The sequence below is a fragment of the Pelodiscus sinensis genome, chromosome 5, assembly GCF_049634645.1.
Source record: "Pelodiscus sinensis isolate JC-2024 chromosome 5, ASM4963464v1, whole genome shotgun sequence".
Taxonomy (NCBI): domain Eukaryota; kingdom Metazoa; phylum Chordata; order Testudines; family Trionychidae; genus Pelodiscus; species Pelodiscus sinensis.
Genome location: NC_134715.1, coordinates 15,389,113 through 15,408,838, shown reverse-complemented (window position 1 = coordinate 15,408,838; position 19,726 = coordinate 15,389,113). Strand labels below are relative to the sequence as shown.

The 19,726-nt window shown below is 40.1% G+C and overlaps 1 protein-coding gene across 12 annotated transcripts in view; it reads left to right on the top strand.

Annotated features, from left to right (window-relative positions):
* Window positions 1-19,726, top strand: part of FAM13A (family with sequence similarity 13 member A) — a 335,143-nt gene that overhangs the window by 276,731 nt on the left and 38,686 nt on the right. For all 12 annotated transcript variants that reach the window (XR_012904023.1, XM_075929587.1, XM_075929584.1 and 9 more), the window contains 4 exons: window positions 1,670-1,849; window positions 4,683-4,869; window positions 11,639-11,715; window positions 12,425-12,467. Coding sequence is in view for 11 of the 12 variants with exons in the window: in XM_075929587.1 (XP_075785702.1) it covers window positions 1,670-1,849; window positions 4,683-4,869; window positions 11,639-11,715; window positions 12,425-12,467 (487 nt within the window). In the remaining variant the exon portion in view is untranslated. The remainder of the gene's footprint in view (window positions 1-1,669; window positions 1,850-4,682; window positions 4,870-11,638; window positions 11,716-12,424; window positions 12,468-19,726) is intronic.

Here is a 19,726-nt window from a genome sequence, read left to right as displayed (position 1 = left end):
CGGAGAGTCGACTAGTTGTTCGCATCCCTAATACTCATACGCACATTTAGCAGAGTTAAAACACTTTTTTGATATTGCTATTTTTTTGTTTAATCTTTACAGGGTTTACAAACTCAGATAATAAAGTGGTTAGCAACAAGTTTATAAACTCTTTGGTGACCTTATGGCAGGGCTGGACAAAATACAGCCCACGGACTACCCTGCTGGGACCCTCAGACACACAGCAGAGTGGTTTAAAACACAGTCCCTGCAGCTCTCTGCTCTGATTTCAGTCTCATACAAGAATCAAACAGGATTCATTTCACTGAAATCAATGAAGCTGCATCAGTGATAAGAGCATGAGATCAGAATTGGACACTTTTTTGTGTGTTCATATAAAATAGGATTGTTAGATATCAGTTATTTTAGTAATCGTCTGGCTGCACCAATTTTTAGCAGTTATATGTTTACCAAAATGCTATTCCCCTCCCCCCGAGGTAGGGCTGGCAGCATATGAGCTACCAGCCCCACTCCCAGGGAATCCCTTGCCACCCTGAGCTGCTATTTCTGTGTCAGAGGCAACAGCGCAGGGTGGCACCTGCCTGCCACCCTGCGGGATACAGAGGCAGCAGTATGGGAGTGGGGGAGCAGCAGCTCTGCGGGATCCGGCATGCATGAGGAGATGGCTTAAAAGCTGGTTCCCGATGGTCACCGGCTTCCCCCTCCTGCTATCTTGCAGCTTCTGATACAGAGGCAGCAAGGAGATGTTTGTGCTTGTAGTCATTTGGATGATCAGCTAGGCTTATTGGTTAATCATTTAAACAATTATATGCTAACATCCCTAATATAAATCTGAGTAAAGTTTCTAATGAGTTGCCCTACTCTGTGATCATCTTATCTGTGAGAAGTTAGCTACTCATCATTCTCACAGGTGCTATCATTTTCACTGAATTTTGTTCCACCTGGTTACTGAAATGGCTGTTGGTCATTGTCAGATTTGACCCGTTTGCTTTTTGTTATTCAGACAGGTTGTACTATCCAGATATTGTATCTGACTGTCTTGTTCGTGGGAACTGATAGGCAGGGTATTGAATATCGGACTGGATTCCTTGAGTACATACCCAGCTCATGTAAAAAGATACTTTTCAGAGCAGCTATCTAAACCAAAAATGCCCCCCTACTTTGGGGAGTTATCATGAGTCATCTAGTGTGAAGTGCTGGTTGTTTTCCCCATGTTGTATCTCTTTCAACTCTGTCACTCTCTTCTTCAAAACTGGGAGTGAATTTAAATATAAACTTTAAAACAAAAAAAAAATCCCCCAAAACAAAAAACTTTAGTGTGGGTTATCTAATCACTTCAGTCTTAAAGTCTGTGTTCAAAATAGTGTATATAAGCTCTTTGTTCTGTTAAATCAGGAGTCTACAGCTAGGCTCCTAAATAAAAATGGACTCATTTTCAGAAGTATTGAGCATCCATAGCAGCTATTGAAAGTAGTAGGGTCACTTTTTTTTTTAGATGCCTCATATTTATGCTCCCTCAGCTGAAGAATGTGGCAGATGTCTATACAATTGTCTATACAATTTTTAGTATGTTTTTGACACTACTGCGGTTATTAAAAATTGTAATTTTTAAAAAAGAGAGGTTTTCTGATAAGTTTGTAAATTCAGTTGACATTTTTCGTCTTGACAGCTATTTAGAGAAGACAATCCGCTCAGCCGTGGAACAGCATATCTTCGATACTCATGGCTCGGGTGGGCAGAGTTCAGAAGACTCTGAGTCAGGAACGTCGTCTGCCTCTTCTAATGTGTCCTCCAGGCAGAGGAGGAGGCATCACAAAGAGCAGGATGAAGCTCAACGAAACAGAGACGTGTATGATCATTTCTTTTCCTTTAAAATTATATTTGGTTGATAGCCTCATAATCACAGCCATTAAATAGGCAAAGCTGTTGGTAGCTCCATTATTAAAGCATGGGTACAGTTCTGCAAATGACTGCTGCACCTGTGTCTCTCCATAGACTTTATTTGGAGCTGTGAATTGCAGAACAAGGACCTTATGGTAATTCATTGTGAAATGGGCTGAAAGGTGTTGGCCTAAAAATAGTGTACAGTTTTGGTTATAATTATATGTATCTATCTGTAAATAACACCATCCATGGAAATAAATCAATTCTTGCATGTTAATACTGGATAAAAATAATATTTTCAAATGCCTTTGTATAACAAAACAGCTGCAAAATTGGGATCAAATTAATGCATTGCAAGGATACATAATACTCCTAATGACAACACACAGATGTCACATAATACAGATGTCACCATTGTATTCTTAACAGAGGTGGTGTCCACACACAGATATAAGGATTTTTTTTTTTTTACTGAAAGGGGAAAAATGTGACCTTTCCCCACTTTGAAAAAATAAAGTATTTTTCAGTGGGCAAGATGTTTGCACAGTCTAAGCTGTTGCAAAATACATATATGGAAATCTTCATCCTAAGAATATTAAGTATGAGTACATGAGGGGAAATTTAAATATTTCTATTTTTGTAGGGCAGTAACTGAATACAACTGTATACTATGGCCAACATTTTTTGAAATTCAGGCCCTGAGTGTTTGTGTAATTAAGGGCCTCAAGTTAGGTTCTTAAATGCATGTTATAGGTGCCTTTATAAAAATTGCATTATTTTTAGAGCTGCTGAGCACCCACAAATGTTACTAAATCTGCAGCCCTTATTATCTTTTTAAATCAAGTCACTTTTATATAGGAGCCTAACTTTAGACAGCCCAGCTCAAAAATTGGAATCCATGCTTCTTGACACAGGAATATAGATTCCAAAGCCAAAAAGGACCATTGTGCATAACACAGGCCAAAGAACATCCCCAAAATCATTGCTGGTGCATGTCTTATAGAAAAATCTTGATTTAAAAATTCAGTGCTGGAGAATGCACTATGATTTTTGGTAAAGATGGAATGTTAAAGTAGCTGAGAAATTTATCACAAAAATATTTCTGACTGGCTTTTCAGGTAAGCTGGTGTACATGTTTGGCAACATATGTAGCATTGCAGTTTTTTTCTGCACAGCTTCTTCATTGCACTGTGTATTTGAAACTGGTGCTTTCTAGTTTCTCTCTCTCTCTTCAGTACTGTATTGATCCTAATGTATTGATTCTAAAGCTGCAGATGTTGATTTTAAAGTAAATGAAAAGTCATAATTTAATGGCACTGTTTATTTGTTGTTTCATGGAGATAAATTGTCCTGGAATCTATTCTAGTAAATTGTGAAAATTGAAAATTTCATTTGAGACCTTTTTTATTTTGGCTGGCTTTTTTAATCTCCTTGCTGTCTGGACACCAATCTAAAGCCACACAAAATGATGGCAGCATACAACTAAGATAATATTGCATAAATGCATGCATGGGCTTATATTTTGCACGCTGTACGATCTAGAGTCTAAGTGTAATGAGTTACATCTGAGTGTTAAAAATAATTGCACAAAGTTAAGTGGCTCTGATAGCCTTTACCTTTAATTTTCTGTCATCTACCTTTTCCAGAGACAAAGCATAGAAATGACTTGTGACCTAGAAAATAACTAGAGCATTTTAAAAATTCAGAATACTTTCTCCTTCGTGAGGACTAACCAAGCTTCAAGATTAGATTCTCCTATCTTATTTACACCGTGCCACACTAGAATAACTTCACTAATGTTACTGAAAGAAGAATTTTGCTGTATAAAAGTGCTGTGCATGCTGACAGCCCATTACGCACCATTCCAGCCTTCCATCTCTGGAATGATAGATGTGCATTTAGGCAAAGGAAGCATAGAAGTTGGGAGGAAGGAAATATGTATTGATATACAAATAGAAGAAATACTGTGAAGTGTGCATTTTTGAAAGTCTTTTTGTTATTGCATATAGTGGCACTATGGAAGAACAACTGCAGGGAAAGGGAGCTAGCAAAAGATCTCCAGCATCCTAAGCAAGGAGGCAAAGATGAGCATAGATGACATTTCTGGAAAGCACACAGATCTAACTAGACAAAACAAGAATTTACCATAGTGTCTGATAAGGAACATTAAAGCAAGCTAATTTCCACACAGCACAACACATCATATAGTCCTCTAGCACAGTTATTGTTGATGAGGCATTTTCATTCTCATCCCATCGTCTGTTACTTGTCACTCCTCCCCCCCCCCAAAAACACACACACACACAAAGGGGGGAGGGGGAAGAGAGCATGCCATGGAAATGCCTCATGTTTTTACCCCAAGAACTTACCCAAATATTGCTTTCAATTGTATTAGAAATTACTAGAAGTTGTTAGATGCTAAAAACAAAAAAACCCACAAACATTTGTCTCTGGGAAAGTTAACCCACACAACTTCATAAAAATAACTAGTACAACGAGGGGCTGATCCATTCTTTCCACTGACTTTGGTGAGAGTTGTGTCAGGTCCCAAGTGCTGATCACCATTTTTTCTCGTGATCGGTAGTGTACCTGTTTTTAACTCCTAGACAGGATTTAGGATGTCACTGCATGTATTGTTTCTCCTGTAATAGGATGAAATGTAGATGCTGGCTTTATGGGGTTTGAGACAATTCCAGAATAGCACTATTCAGCATAATGCATTTCTTTGCCATTGGCATAAATGCAATAGGACTGTGTTTATAAAAACAGTTTGTTGTAATGTAATTTTCCTTCCTCAGAGAGGTAATTAACAAAGAAAACATTCCTTCTGGATTTGGAAACCGTGAAGATTGTATCCTGACTCCTCAGGAAGTAGAAAAATTACAAGAAAACAACTCTGGGTATATTGGAGAAAGGAATAAACCAAAACGGCAAAAATCCAGCACCAAACTTTCTGAGCTTAACGACAACCAGGATAGCCCTGTGGTAAGCAAACATGCTGCACAATTTGCAGAGAGTATCAGTATCGGGTTGGGAAAGAGCATCCCACTCATAATCAAGCAAGATCATGCTCCACAGCCTTATACATTATGTAGTCATTTACACAGATATAATCACTTAGACTTGGCACAGATGTAAACAGATAGGGCCACAAACAATCCAGCATTACACTTTCAACAAGTGCAGCATGTCTACAGAGGGGCAAAATTCACATCTAATGTAAGAACAGCCTTACTGGGTCAGACCAGAAGTCCACCTAGCCTAGTATCCTGTCTTCCAGTGCTAGGTGCCCCAGAGGGAATGAACAGAACAGGTGATCCATCCACTGTTGCCCATTCCCAGGACTGACAAACAGAGGATAGGAACACCATCCCTGGCCATCCTATCTAATAGCTGTTGATGGAACTATCTTTCATTAATGTATCTAGTTCTTTTTTTGAACCCTGTTATAGTCTTAGCCTTCTCGACATCCTCTGTCAGGGAGTTCCACAGGTTGACAATACAGTCTGTGAAGAAGTACTTCCTTTTGTTTATTTTAAGCCTGCTGCCTATAAATTTCATTTGATGACCCTATTTCTTGTATGATGTGAAGAAGTAAATAACTTTTCTGAATTTACTTTATCCACACCAGTCATGATTTTATAGACCTCTATCATACCTCCCCGTAGTTGTCTCTTTTACAACCTGAAAAGTCCCAGTCTTATTAATTTCTCCTTATATGGGAGTATATATGCCATACCCAAATCATTTTTGCTGCCCCTTTCTGAACCTTTTCCAAATCATATATATATATATAAATAAAAATTTTAAGATGAGGCAACCACATCTGTACACAGTATTCAAGATGTGGGTGTACCAAGGCTTTATATAGAAGCAATATGATATTTCCTATCTTACTATGTATCCCTTTCTTAATGATTCCCAACATTCTGTTTGCTTTTTGAACTGATATACTTTAAGAGAACTACTCAGACTGACTCGAAGGTCTGTCTCTTGAGTAGTAACAGCTAATTTAGACCCCATTATATAGTTGGGATTGTTTTCCAATATGCATTACTTTGCATTTATCAACATTGATTTTCATCTGCCATTTTGTTGCCCAGTCATCTAGTTTTATGAGATTCTTTAGAAGCTCTTCATAGTCTGCTGTGGACTTTATATTCTTGAGTAATTTTGTATCCTCTGTGGTCACCATGCTGTTTACTCCTTTCTCAAGATCATTTATGAATATGTTGAATAGGGTTGGTCCCAACACAAATCCCTGTGGGACGCCACTAGTTAACTCTCTCCATTCTGGAAAATTATGTTTTTATTCCTACCCTCTGTTTTGTATATTTTAACCAATTATCAGTCCATGAATGGACTTTCCCTCTTATTCCATGGCAACTTACTTTGCTTAAGAGCCTCTGGTGAGGGATCTTGTCAAAGGCTTTCTGGAAATCTAAGTATACCTACCATATCCCTTTTCCACATGCTTGTTGACGCCCTCAAAGAATTCTAGTAAATTGACAAGGCAGGATTTCCCTTTATAGAAACCACGTTCTTTCTTTCCCAACAAATTATGTTCATCTATGCATCTGACAATTCTGTTCTTTACTATAGTTTGTCAGTTTGCCTGTATTGAAGTTAGACTTACCTGCCTGTAATTGCCAGAATCATGTGTAGAGCCCTTTTTAAAAAATGGGTGTCACATTAGCTATCCTTCAGTTGTTTGGTACAGAAGATGATTTGAAGGATAGGTTACAAATCATGTTGTAGATCTCAATTTCACATTTGAGTTTTTTCAGAACTCTTGGGTGAATGCCATTTGGTTCTGGTAACCTATTACTGCTTAGTGTATCTGTTTGTTTCAGAACCTCCTTTGACACCTCAATCTGGTAGCAATGTTAACATGTGTTTTAAACGTGTACCCTCTGAAATTTTCAGTGGATACATGTTTACATACCGGGAGGTGGAAGAGGTAGCTCTGCAAGAGCCAATGCATGTGGGGAGCGTGCAGTGGGGGCTACTACCCTGGGATAGTTTCCCAAACCTAAGCCATTCTTTTTTGGAGACAAATTTGAGGATGTCCTCAGCCATGAAGACTGATGTAAGGAATTCTTTTATTTTCTCTGCAATTATCCTTGAGTGCTCTCGATCATCCAGTGCCCACTAGTTGTTTAACAGGCTTCCTACACCTGATGTACTTAACTTTTTTTGCTATTACTTTTTGCGGTTTTGGCTAGCTGGTCTTCAGATTCTTTTTTGGCCTTTCCTATTATTACATACTTCAATTGCCAGAGTTTATGCTCCTTTTTGTTTCCTTCCTAGGACTTAACTTGTGCTTTTTAAATGATGCCTTTTTGTGTCTTATTGCTTCTTTTACTTTATTTGTTTAACCACGGTGGCACTTTTTTGGTTTTCTTACTATGTTTTATCATTTTAAGTTTACATTTAAGTTTAGCCTCTATTATATAGTGTCTTGGAAAGTTTCCATGCAGTTTGCAGAGATTTCACACTTGGCACTGTGCTTTTTAATGTCATTTAAGGTGTTAAGAAACTTTCTCTGCCTAGATTAAATCTATTATTTTTATTATTATCTTCATCGTCGTCATTCTCAATCATCATCATGATTTTTATTTTTATAACCTATCTAATCTCCCTGAGTGTTTCATAGTCATCACCATCCTTGTCAAGAGGTCAGTAACATATCCCATCAGCTATATTCTTCTTATTAGAGCATGGAATTAATATCCCTAGATATTCTGTTACAGTTTGGTTCATTGAATATTTTTAACTTGATTTTTATGCTTCTTTTCACATATAGTTGCACTCGCCCTATCAGCATGGCTTGTTCTGTCCTCATATAGTTTGCACCCTGGTATTACAGTGTTGCATTGATTTATTTTAATTCCCCTAGGTTTTTGTGATGCTTATTGCATCAATATCCTCTTTCAGGACAAGGCACTTTAGTTCACCCATTTTACTATTCAGACTTCTAGCATATGTGTGTAACCACTTTAAAAACTTGTCACTTTTTTTTGTTGTCTGCCATTACCTGATGTGATTGAATGGGACTCTTTTTTTTTCCCCCTTCATTTTACTGTTTTTCATCAGGTCTTACCCATAATTTATCATCTTCCAACTTCTCCTACTTACTAGGACATAGAAAAACTCGATTAATAGACCCTCCTGTAAGGGATGGTCTGTCTGATCCATGTGCTCTTCTGCTCCCATTAGCCTTTCCTCAGCCCTGCTCTGACTTTTTTAATGTTAAGTGCCAGCAGTCACGTTCCGTTTTGGTTTAGGTGGAGCCCGTCCTTCCTGTATAGGCTCCCAGTTCCTAATATATCTAAATCCTTCCTCCCTACACCATCACCCCATTCACACATTGAAGCTCTGTAGTTCTGCCCGTCTGCAAGGCCCTGCACATGGAAGTGGAAGCATTTCAGAGAACACTGGACATCAGTCTCTTACCTAGCAGCCTAAATTTGGCCTCCAAAACCTTTCTCCTATCCTTTCCTAGGTCATTGGTATCTACATGCAGCATAGGTTTATCATGACTACCAGCTCCTCCCCACTATTGCAAATAAGTCTATTTCGATGTCTGAACAGATTTGCAACCTTTGTATCAGGCAGGAAAGTCACCATGTGGTTCTCCCTGTCACTGCAAATTCAGTTATGTCTCTAATAATCTAATCCCTCATTACTAATACCTGTCTTTTCCTAATAAATGGAGTTCCCTTCCTGGAGAGGTATCCTCAGTGAAAGAAGATACTACATCTTCTGGAAGGAAGGTCCCAATTATCGGATCGTTTCCCTCTGCTCCAGTTGAATATTCCTACTTCCCTGAGACTTTCACCCTCCTCAACAGCACCAAGGCTGTCTGACTGGAGGTGGGACCTTGACCCTCTTAGTATACACATAGCTGGCTTTGCTTTTAGTAAAGCAAAACAATATGGCTTCAAAAATAGAGTCGGGAATTGAAATATGTCTCCAACTGTGTAAGAGTTAAGTAGGGTTGAAACTGTTCAGCACCTCATACATTGGACCATCAGCTTGTAGAGTGTCCTTTTTTTAATTCTGTTCAGTAGTTTTCCATCACAGTGTATCTTACAGTGTACTGGGTTTGTATAGGTTGAACCTTCCTAATCTGGACTTTCCTAGTTCGGTAACACCCGTGGTCTGACATCATTGGCAACCCCAGGGGTAGGCTGGAGCCAGGAGCATTGCTGGACTAGGGAAGAACCAAGCCCCCTGCAGCTACAGAACCCATCACTGACCACGAGCAGCAGAGCCGCTGGAGCCAGTGGTTGGTGGTAGAGGGGTTGGCATTGTCCTCCCTTGGACTGGGCAAATTCTCTGGTTCAGGACCAGTCAGATCCCAAGAGTGCCAGATCAGGGAGATTTAACCTATAGCGAGTGCATGAGAAGGGCATTACCAGTGGGTCTATTTGGAGGTTGCCCTCTCTCCCAGGAGTGATGGGTTCAGGCTGCACAGTGCTTTGTTAGTCCTTTTGAATGAAAGGTGATCAATTCATAGATCACAGTTTTTGGCTGCAGATATAACTGGCACATTTTCAATGTACTGCAAACAGCAAACTCAGTGGAATGACACCACCTATAGAAGACATAGGTTTACACTGGGCTGCCTCTTGCTTTGAATCACAGCATGTGTGTGATTCCTGTTTGACCTTCCCAATAGAAGATTTGACCATAGTAACAATCCACAAAAATTACTGCAGACTTTTCCCTATAGGCAACACGGGCTCTAAATAATCTGTTAGCAAGTTAGAGCTTACAGTGTATTTCAACTTGGGGAATTGATAAATACAAGCATGTAATGTTGTATGATACCAAGCACATCACAAACATTTAGCACCACTTGAGAAAAGATTAGGCCTTACAGCTCTGGAATATTTTCTCTGATCGGTGGTTGAATTCCAAAGTCTCCTATAGGTGAGTGCCCATTAAATGCGATGTTTGTTTTGAAGAAGTGCACTGTGTTCTGGAGGACAAGGGTTGCCCTGATCAGGCTGGGCCACCCATGGACAGGGGCTGCTCCGGTTTGTCAGAGCAGCTGCTGCTTATGGTGTGTCCCAGGGGTTAACTAAGTGGAGACTTGGCCGTAGCTGCTCCATAGCAGCTAACCCAGAGTGTGAAGGGCAAGTCAAAGAGAAATTCCGTTCAATTAGCTCTCCTCAGCAAAACCAAATGATAAACATTAGAACTTATACCCCTACTTTTCTTTAAATGGTCTAAAGTTCAAGATGGACCAGGCATAGAAGTGAGAACTGGTTGGATTTTAAAGAGAAAGGAGTTTCCACATCATGAATGCTTTGGGAATTCTGTTCTCTATGTTCATAGAGTATTGCGCAGGAATTGCACTCTGATGTGCCAGCAGAAGACTTTTTCTTTTATTTAATATAATTGGAGGCTGCCTTCAAGGAAGGAGACATACCATACATAAGAACTGAAAAATTGTATAAGCACGCATGACATGATCACATTGAATTCATCTAGTAATAATGGTGATTTTTGAAACAGGCTTCTGATTTCAAGGAAACTCCGTAGGAAAATAATTTTGGATAAGCAGACATTCAAGTATATACAGAACTTGCTCACTTATGTTTGCTTTTCCTAGTCCCTCTCGTTTATCAGGTTTTATTGATACTATAGAGATGGGAGATATTCAGCACGGACTACAAATGAACTACATGTGTTGCTCACAGATATAGTGTATGTCTATGATGTCTAACCTTGAATGATGGCTTAAAAAATACTGATTTAATCAAATTAAAGATTAGATTATCACATTAGTTACACTTGCAAAATCCAACATTTGTACTCTGTGTGTTCATAATTTTCTATTTGCATATCCCATTTCTCTGTGCTGTGCTCACATGTGGGTCTCTTTGTGCACCCATTGTCATGTCTGATGCTTTGTGCTCCTTTTAGAATTTAGCTTTGAAACTCATAAGAGATGCAAACAGACTTACGATCAGGGGCTGGGATCGTATCACAGTGCAGCATCAGAAATCATGCTGATGAAACTGAAGCAAGTCATTTATAAGCCTTTCTTTACACAAGCAAGCAAGGATGGATAGGAATCCAGGCTCTTTTAATAATTTGTTGATCTTGAGATGAATGAGATTAATATTTTTTATAGCTGATCACCAGAGTAAACCTCAAAACAAGATTTTGTAATTGATTGTCCTGCATTAATATTGTTATAATCTACATAGCTGTCATTTTTCCTCCTTAGTCTCTTCCTCTTTCAAGAATGGGCACTTTAGGATTCTCCCCAAGAATAACACAAAACAGTGTTCATCATTAATATGTGTTTAGAGGCAACTCTCTTACTTTGGTTGCTTTAACCTTAAAAGCATAGGATTGGCTAGTGGAAGGTGTCCTGGATTTTGTTACCAACACTTGTTAAAAGATTTGCCCTCTTCTTTTTCTTTTCCCCAGTCTATTAAAGGGGGACAATAATCCAAGTCTCACATAACTCTTCTTTATGAAACACTTTTTAAGGTCTTCTGGTGAAAGACACTGTTTTAGTGCCAAGCTGTTGTTTTTATTGCAGGAAACTGACAACAAAGCATTCGTTTAAAATTGTAACTGTATGAAAGAGAAATTGTAACTGTATGAAAGAGAAACTAGTGAGTGTCCCTTTATTCTATGTAGAACTTGGTTTGGATACAGTGTTGTAATGGCCTCCAGCATTATTGTTCCTTTTATCTAGCTTATTGTCTTAATATTTGCTGTGTTACAGAACATGGAAAGCTTTAGCTCCACAAGGCCGATAGCCACAACAGGACCTGATGACATGGAGGTTTTGTCTGATGAAAGGTGACTTTTATGTCTTATGTTCTGCTCTCCAAGTGGTCATGTGTGATGTGATTGTTGTTCCTTAGGGTACATCCACACTGCAGCTGGGAGCATGTTTCCCAGAGCAAGCAGAAAGATACCCGCTAGCTCTGCTCAAGATGGCATGCTAAGATTAGCACAGTAGAGCAAGTAATGGGCAGTGGTGTGTACTCAGGCACTAGCCCCTACACCCATTACCATGGCTACCCTGCTAACATTAGTATGCTAATTCAAGCAGGGCTAGAGTGTTTGTCTCCTAGCATTGGGAAATACGCTTCCATCTGTTGTATAGACAGACCCTCAATAGTCCCTAGGAGTAATGTTCAGTCTGCTGTAGTGGAGCTACGTGTCCAATGTGGGGCTCATGTGGTTATTGTAGAGAGGAGATTGGCTCTTCAGGAAAGTCTCTCTTGTATACCACAAAGGTGCTTGGCCCCCATGCCACATAAAACAGCTTAAGCTGTGGTGTCCAACATGCTGGCCACATGTGGCTATTTGGCTCATTGAGTGTGGCTAGTTGGCTTGACCATTTACTGTATTAAATAGCAGTAACAAGCACCCTCTAATTCCTTTTAGAAAATAAAGCATTGGCAATGGTAGCCAAAATACAGATAGTGGAATATACAGATGTCTGTGCGTTCACTATGGGACAGTCTGGTTTATTTTTATGTTTCTTTTATTTTTTTAACAGCAAAGAAAATGAAAATGACGATGTGTTTTTCAGACACTCACAGGTTGGTATCTTAATATTTTTGAGATTTGGTTCTGGGCAAAACAAACAAATCAAAGAAAATAAAAGTTGTGAGATTATGTAATTAGCTGGCTGGGAAGGGAAATGCACCAATGAAAGTTGTAACTCAGCGGCAGCTCTCCTGACCTCCAAAATGGAATTTGCTTTGTTTTTCTCTTGGATACATAATTGAATAGTAAGCTTATGCTCCAATAAATCTGTTCATCTATAAGGTACCATAGGACTTTTCGTTGTTTATGCAGACCAGACTAACACAGCTACCCCTCTGATACTTGAATAATGAGGATCTAAAAACATTCCTTTCCCTGTAACCCAGGGGTGGATGATAATTTTTTTGGGGGGGGGGGGCCCACTCCAAGGATTTGGTAAATGGTCAAGAGCAACACTTTTCTATGGAGGAGGTGCAGGATCTGGAACAGATGTTTGGTGTAGAAGGGAGCTTGGGGTACAGAAAAGGGTGAAGGAGGGGGTTGTGCCCTCAGGCAGGAGATTGGGATTCAGGGTCTGCGAGGGGTTTTGTGTGCAGGAGTGGATTTTCACCTGAGGAAGGGTGTGGGAGGGAGTTGTGACCTCAGGCAATGGATATGCAGAGCATATGGGTGGTGACCTAGGGCAGGGAGTTGGGAAGCAAGAGTACTTCCCTTGGGTGGTTCCCAGCCAGCAGCTGAACAAGGGCCTTGAAACGCTACCTGCCTGCTGCAGCCCCAGGCTGTTCAAAACATCTGGACGCTTCATCCATGTGCTGCTTGTTACCCTGTGCCTCTGAGATGGGGATTGACTTTGCATGCTGATCCCATTGGCAGCCAATAGGAGATGCGATGATTGGCCTGGGGGCAGGGGTAGCATGCAAAGACCCCCCCCCCGCTTCCGGCTGCCAGCCATTTTGAACAACTTCGGGATGCAGCAGGCAGAGAACCTGCCTCAGAGTCTCAGCAGGGTCATAGGCTGTGGGCCAGATCAGAAGACTTGGGCAGGTTGGATCCAGCCTATGGGCCATATCTTGCCTGCCCATGCTGTGACCCCTACCTACCAAAAAACAAGAGTCATTGAAGTCAGCATTTTGACACTGAGTTCCATGAAGATCCTAGTGAGCAGGGGCATGTGACAGATTAGCTCACCATGTACTGAAATTAACTTATCGCCTGTTTTTTTTTCTGAAATAATTTCCCCAGTTTTGGTGGATACAAGTTCATGATTGCTATCTGATGCAAGTTGATTTTCCCCTCTTCTTCTCTTGAGGATTGTGAACTGAGGAAGGGAGTTACTCATTTAGATAGCTTCTGTTTCTTCCCTATGTTAATCATTTTTTACTCTGGCGGCTTGCCTGTTAACTCTGTAAATATTCTAAGAAGTGTACACTGAGATGCCAGCTAGATCTGGTTTAATTGGAGTTATGACCTGAAAAGCATTCATACCATCTCTTTACCCCACATTTCTAAACCCGTGGCACTGTCTGCACTAGACTTTTTGTTTTCCCTTGAAGTTGCAGTACAGCTAGTGCAGCTCTCCTGGGACATGCCATAAAAGGAGCGCCAGCATAAACATTCTGCCAGCATTTTAATCACAGGTTCATTTACTGCTGCCCAGCAGGTTAAAATGCCACTGGAGACTGCAGATGCACCAGTGCTCCCTTAGTTACTACTGCACCAGTAGTAGAGGGAGATGAGAAAAAGACAAAACTATTGTGTACAAAACCTATCTGTATTCCACATCACGGGTTGGTGGTTGAGAGGCAGTTTGCAGCTGATATTTTAAAACCCACATTTGCGTTGTTTAAAAATAACTGCTGCTGTTTTGTTTACGTTATTAGGCCCTTTGATTTCCAGTAGTGCCACTCTCAAGAAGCAGGAAGCATAGGGAGACCACGATTGGCTCAGCATGGCACTGTCATGGCATGTTGCTGAGAGGTTATGCGAGCCATGTTTTGCTATGCAGGCTATTTTCAATGAGGGAGGTGGCACTGCCTTAACCAATCCATTTGTAGCTTTGCCACAAGCTCTCAACTTGATCAGAGTTGAGCCTGTGACTCAGAAGTGCTCATTCTAGTCCCCAGTGCCCCCTTGTCTCCAGGGAGGGAAATGATCTATGACTCCATACTTGCTCCACTAGCACATTTATGGGGTACAGGCTTCAACTGTGCCTTGCCCCCACTTCTCCATTCTATGTGGAAGAAGTCACGGGTCTGCGGAGGCGTCTGCCTCCAGGCTCCCACATGGCAACCTGCCCTATGGACAGCAACTTCCACAGGAATGTGCAAGAATGGACCCTTGGATTTCAAACTTGTTTGATTTTGTTTCCTTTTATTTAAAAATAGCTGGAATATCTCTTTATGAAGAATTTAAAATTCAGTAAGAAAAGTGTGATCTCCGGGTTAATGCTGCATTATATAGGAATTACAAGATCAAGAAAATATGCATTCCTTCAGGGTAGTTCTACATTCCTTATGCCTTGTAAGCCTGTTGCTTAGGAGAGCTTAGAAACATACCTTTTGTAACAAACAACTCATTCACAGTAAGTGAAAGACTTTTACTTATCCCGTCCACCCGCCCACCTCACCTCCATTATCAGGATTTTGAAGAAGATCTGTTCAGCTTCCAAGCAGAAAAAACTTGGGATTGGTTGTTGCTCATACAGATTTTGGTTAAGAGTGGACCCAGCGTGCATGCATGTAGAGCATGCATTCTGTATTTCTGGAGCTTTGGAATTTGCCAGAGCCCATCCTTTATTGCAGACACATGTTCCAGAATCTAAACTTTCATTTTAAAATAACAGCTTCTAGCATTTAGGGTTTCAAAGGAAACCTTTCCAGACACAAACGTAATGTAACCAGTGTAAATGGTGTCTACCTGGGTCTGCATGCAGCCTGAAAGAGTAGCGCTCAGAGGCTTATTAACTTGTACCCATTCATTTCCATATCGACTTTGAAATTTAATTATGTCAGTCTGTTTGTCAGCATATTAACTGCTGATTATATTGACATCCAGCTGATGTGTTCATTCCGAGAACGGCTTCCCAGATTTCTCCAGAATTTTAAAAAAGAGAAAGGGTGAGGAAGTTCTACTACACAAACCACTAGCTTCCACCTGCCAACATTTCTCATGCAGTTAGTGCAATTCCAGCACAAACTGTGCAGTACATTAAAAATGACAGGGATTGAGTAAAATAAATTGAATTTAATGGCATATGAGCTAATAGAGGGTTCCTATTGGGTGGTATTTCCCCCCCCCCCCTCCCTCCAGTTAAATCACTAAAATTCTTACAGTATTTTTTATATTTATGCAAATCTGCAACAGTTGCAGTGAGACTTGCATAATTCAGGGGCTAGCCACAGAATGGACTGAGTCTTGCACCTCTTGAAAGGTTCTTTGTTTCACAGATTTAATAATTTGTTAGTGGAAATGTTGAAGAGCTACATCCAGTTCTGGATTTTAGTAGAATACAGACTTCTGAACTCAGTTCTGACACACTTACAGTTCTTTCTAACATTTGAGATGTTACACGCACATAAGAATAGGAATCATGAGTTTCTCTGTTTAGATAGCACCTTGTACACTGACTGCAACCAAAACAATAATCATTGTTACCATAATTCCTCAGGCAGAGTTGAAATAAGCATAAAAGGCTACCTCTACTTTGTTGAGTTGCTTCATGGATATCTATATATCATTCTCCTCCACTGTTCTAATGACCAGCATTGGAATATGCTGCTTGCCCCTGCCTAATCTTCAATCTCTAAAATGAACAACTGTTCATTTCTATCAATGTAATTACTTAATGACATGTATTTTCCTTTGAGGTCACATAATTGATTGTAATATTTGAAATTCTTGCTTAAAAATGGATCTGTCCTGTTATGGCAATCAAATTACACTCAATTCTTGAAGACAGGGTCTACTTACTCATGTAGCTCATGCTACTATGAATAAACCATTAGGCATGCTGAAGAATAACTGGCATAAAGCCAAGAGAGACAAGATGACAGGTGTGCGCCAATGCAACCTAATGCATTTGAATTAATATTCTAAACCTACATTTCCCATGGACAGTGAATGGACTTGATTTTTTTTTTTAGCTCCAGTTTTGCCAAGTACAAATAAATCATGTAAATAGTTTACCTGATTTGTTGAATTAGTCATGCAGTTAAACTCTAAGCAGCATCAACTGCAGTCCCAATTATTTGTAAGCACAATAGCACAATATTGGCTTCTAACAAAATGTAACTGTGAAAGAGGTTTCTGAAATTCATGTAGAAAGTGTATCATTTTAATATGTTATCGTTAATGTTACTATATCAATGGTATATGATCATAGAATCCCAGGGTTGGAAGAGACTTCAGGAGGTGAAGCCAGTAAGTTTAGTGACACAGTCCTTTAGATTTGTAAGGAATGGTAATATTTTGACCCCTCAAGCATGCTTCTTCCCATATTTGCTGTTGCTATATATATTTCCAGTTCATTTTGGTAGAAGCTGGAAACCAGTTCCACCAGGCAACCAAAAAGATAATTTTTGTCATTAAAATAGTGCACTTTCCATGGGAAATGTAGGTTTAGAATATTAATTCAAATGCATTAGGTTGCATTGGAAGACATCTGTCTTGTCTCTTTTGGCTTTATGCCAGTTATTCTTCAGCATGCCTAATGGTTTATTCATAGCCGTATGAGCTACATGAGTAAGTAGACCCTGTCTTCAAGAATTGAGAGTAACTTGATTGCCATAACAGGACATCCATTTTTAAGGAAGAATTTCAAATATTATAATCAATTATGTGACCTCAGAGGAAAAGTCATTAAATAATTACATTGATAGAAATATTTACAGTGTGGTGAAATATACCCAACTGGAACATACATTTATATCTGCTCCAGATATGTATTGTGAATCATGAAATTATAAGGTTGTTGTGGAACAGTTAATTAATTCTGTAATAAGTATAAATGATGGTAATAAGGTAAATTACATTTTCTGGTTGCTGCCCTCTAAGGCCATGTCTACTCTAGGAAACTATTTCATAATAACTAACTTCGACTTAACTCCCAATTTTTTCTGTGTCCCCACTTATGGGGAAGCTTCAAAATTAGTCTGAGGAAGGCTCCATTAATGTGGACACGCTACCTCGACTTACAGCCCCAGTAATCACTCGAATTACTATTGCTATTAGTTCAAATTACTCTGGGGAGTAGTTATTTCGAAACAGCAGCACAGGAGCATCCACACTAACACTATTTTGAAATAACTATTTCAGAATTAGTATTATTCCCCGAGAAAAGCAAAAGTACAAATTTCAAAATAAGTAGCCCCTTATTTAGAAATAACAGGCTCCACTTATAAATTTGACCTAAGGGAGATTATTTTGAAATAAAGCCCTAGAGTAGACCAGGGCTATATGGTCTTTTTATTCTGAATGTTTATTCTGAATGCTGAAGATATTCTTACTTTCTCGTTATACTATAGTTGAGTGAGCGTATAACTTGGTTTTTTTTCCTCCTCAGATGCTTTTATTAATTGCATTACTTTAAAAGCTCACTGCAGGATTTTCAGTCTTAAATTAGTATGATGACAACATGAGAGCAGATTATAAAATGGTACAGTTTGTCCTTTAGGGAGTGGATAACACTGTTTTTGCCCTGTGATAAATCCTGTTATTATAGGACTCTGTAATCATTTAAATCTCTTCAGGGAAAAACATGTTTTTGTTAAGTATGAGGAAATATTTTAAGTCCATGTGTGGGAAGCAGTTTGTAAGATAGTGGGTAGTGAATTTACATTTGTGCTCACTGTACATGCATTTAGTGTTGTCACATATTTCCTTGATTTAGTGTAAACCAGTGAAAATTAAGTTTCTAGTTCATAGTAAATACCTGCTAACATTGCCTTATTTTTGTTAAATAGAAATCAAATGTAAAATTATACAAATTCATAACATAGCAATATTGACAAATACCAAGATCTTCAGCATCAAGGTTGTGATTTTTTTTTTTTTTTAAATCAAGACCTGCATATTCTCTTTGCAGTTTTCTCTAATGTGGGCTATTCATTTCTTTGACTACAATACAAATTGTTACGTCTTAGAATATTGTGAGTAGGACACAATTCATGAATGAGTTAAGGTCACACTAGATGCAGAATGTCAATTCTGACCACTCATTCTGTGCAGCTTTGAAGTTTGGGCTGGATTCAGCATCACTGTACAATGACAATTCTCTTTAGAGCAGTGGTCTTCAACTTTTTTACACCCAAGATCACTTTTTAAATGACAGACCAAGCCAAGATTTACTGCCCCGCCCCTTCCTTGAAGCCCCGCCCTCTCTATTCTCCTCATCTCCATCACTTGCTACCCCCAATCCTTATACTGCTACTTTAAAAAAAAAAATCCCACCATTTCTCGCAGCTACTCACCTGTGCTGTTGCTCAGTGAGTAGCTGCTCCTCAAATGAGGAAATCTAATGTAAATGTACTGCGCAGGTGCACAGTTCAGAGAGGGCTCAAGAGCTACTCTTAGAGCCTCCGAGATCTACCGGTAGATCGCGATCTACTGGTTGGTGACCATGGTTTTAGAGTCAAGTTTTTTAGACACACAAATGGACAGTGTAATCATCTGTGTCATTCTCTAGATTGCTAGAAGGTCATTGTGCTTGTTTATAACATTCTGCCTTTCAGTTACTTTACTGTGATCTATCAGTTAAGAATAAACTCTGCTTACTAAACATCAAGTACAGGTTGAGCCTCTCTCAACCAGGGCTCCCTGATCTGGCAACATTGGACCACAGATGTTGCTGGACCAAAGAGACCCAATCGAGGGCCAGACACAGGAGCCCTGCGGGAGCTGGGAACCCAACCAAGCTGGCTGCAGGAGGGCCAGTGGCTGGGAGCCCTCTGCAGGAGTCCAGCTGAGCTGGTAGCAGGGTGGCCGGAACGCCGGTGGGCTCCGGAAGGGCAGTGGTTGGCTGCAGTGGAACCACATGCCTCAGCATTAGGGCCAATGCTGCCCCAGTAGGGCTGATGGGGTCAGGAACCCTGGTGACTGAACAGCAGTCTGCTGTGGGTGAGGGGTGTGGGGCTGGAACAGGAGTTGGCAGGGCCGGTGCTGCCAAAGCAGGGCTGGTGGGGCAGCAGGGCAGTGGTTTGCCATGACACAGCTGAGATCCCCAATGGTGGGAATGTGGGCTGCTGTGGCAGGGCACCACGGCTGGTCGCATGTGAGAAGCCAGCCAGAAAGCCAGGCCAGGAGCAGTGCTGGGCTG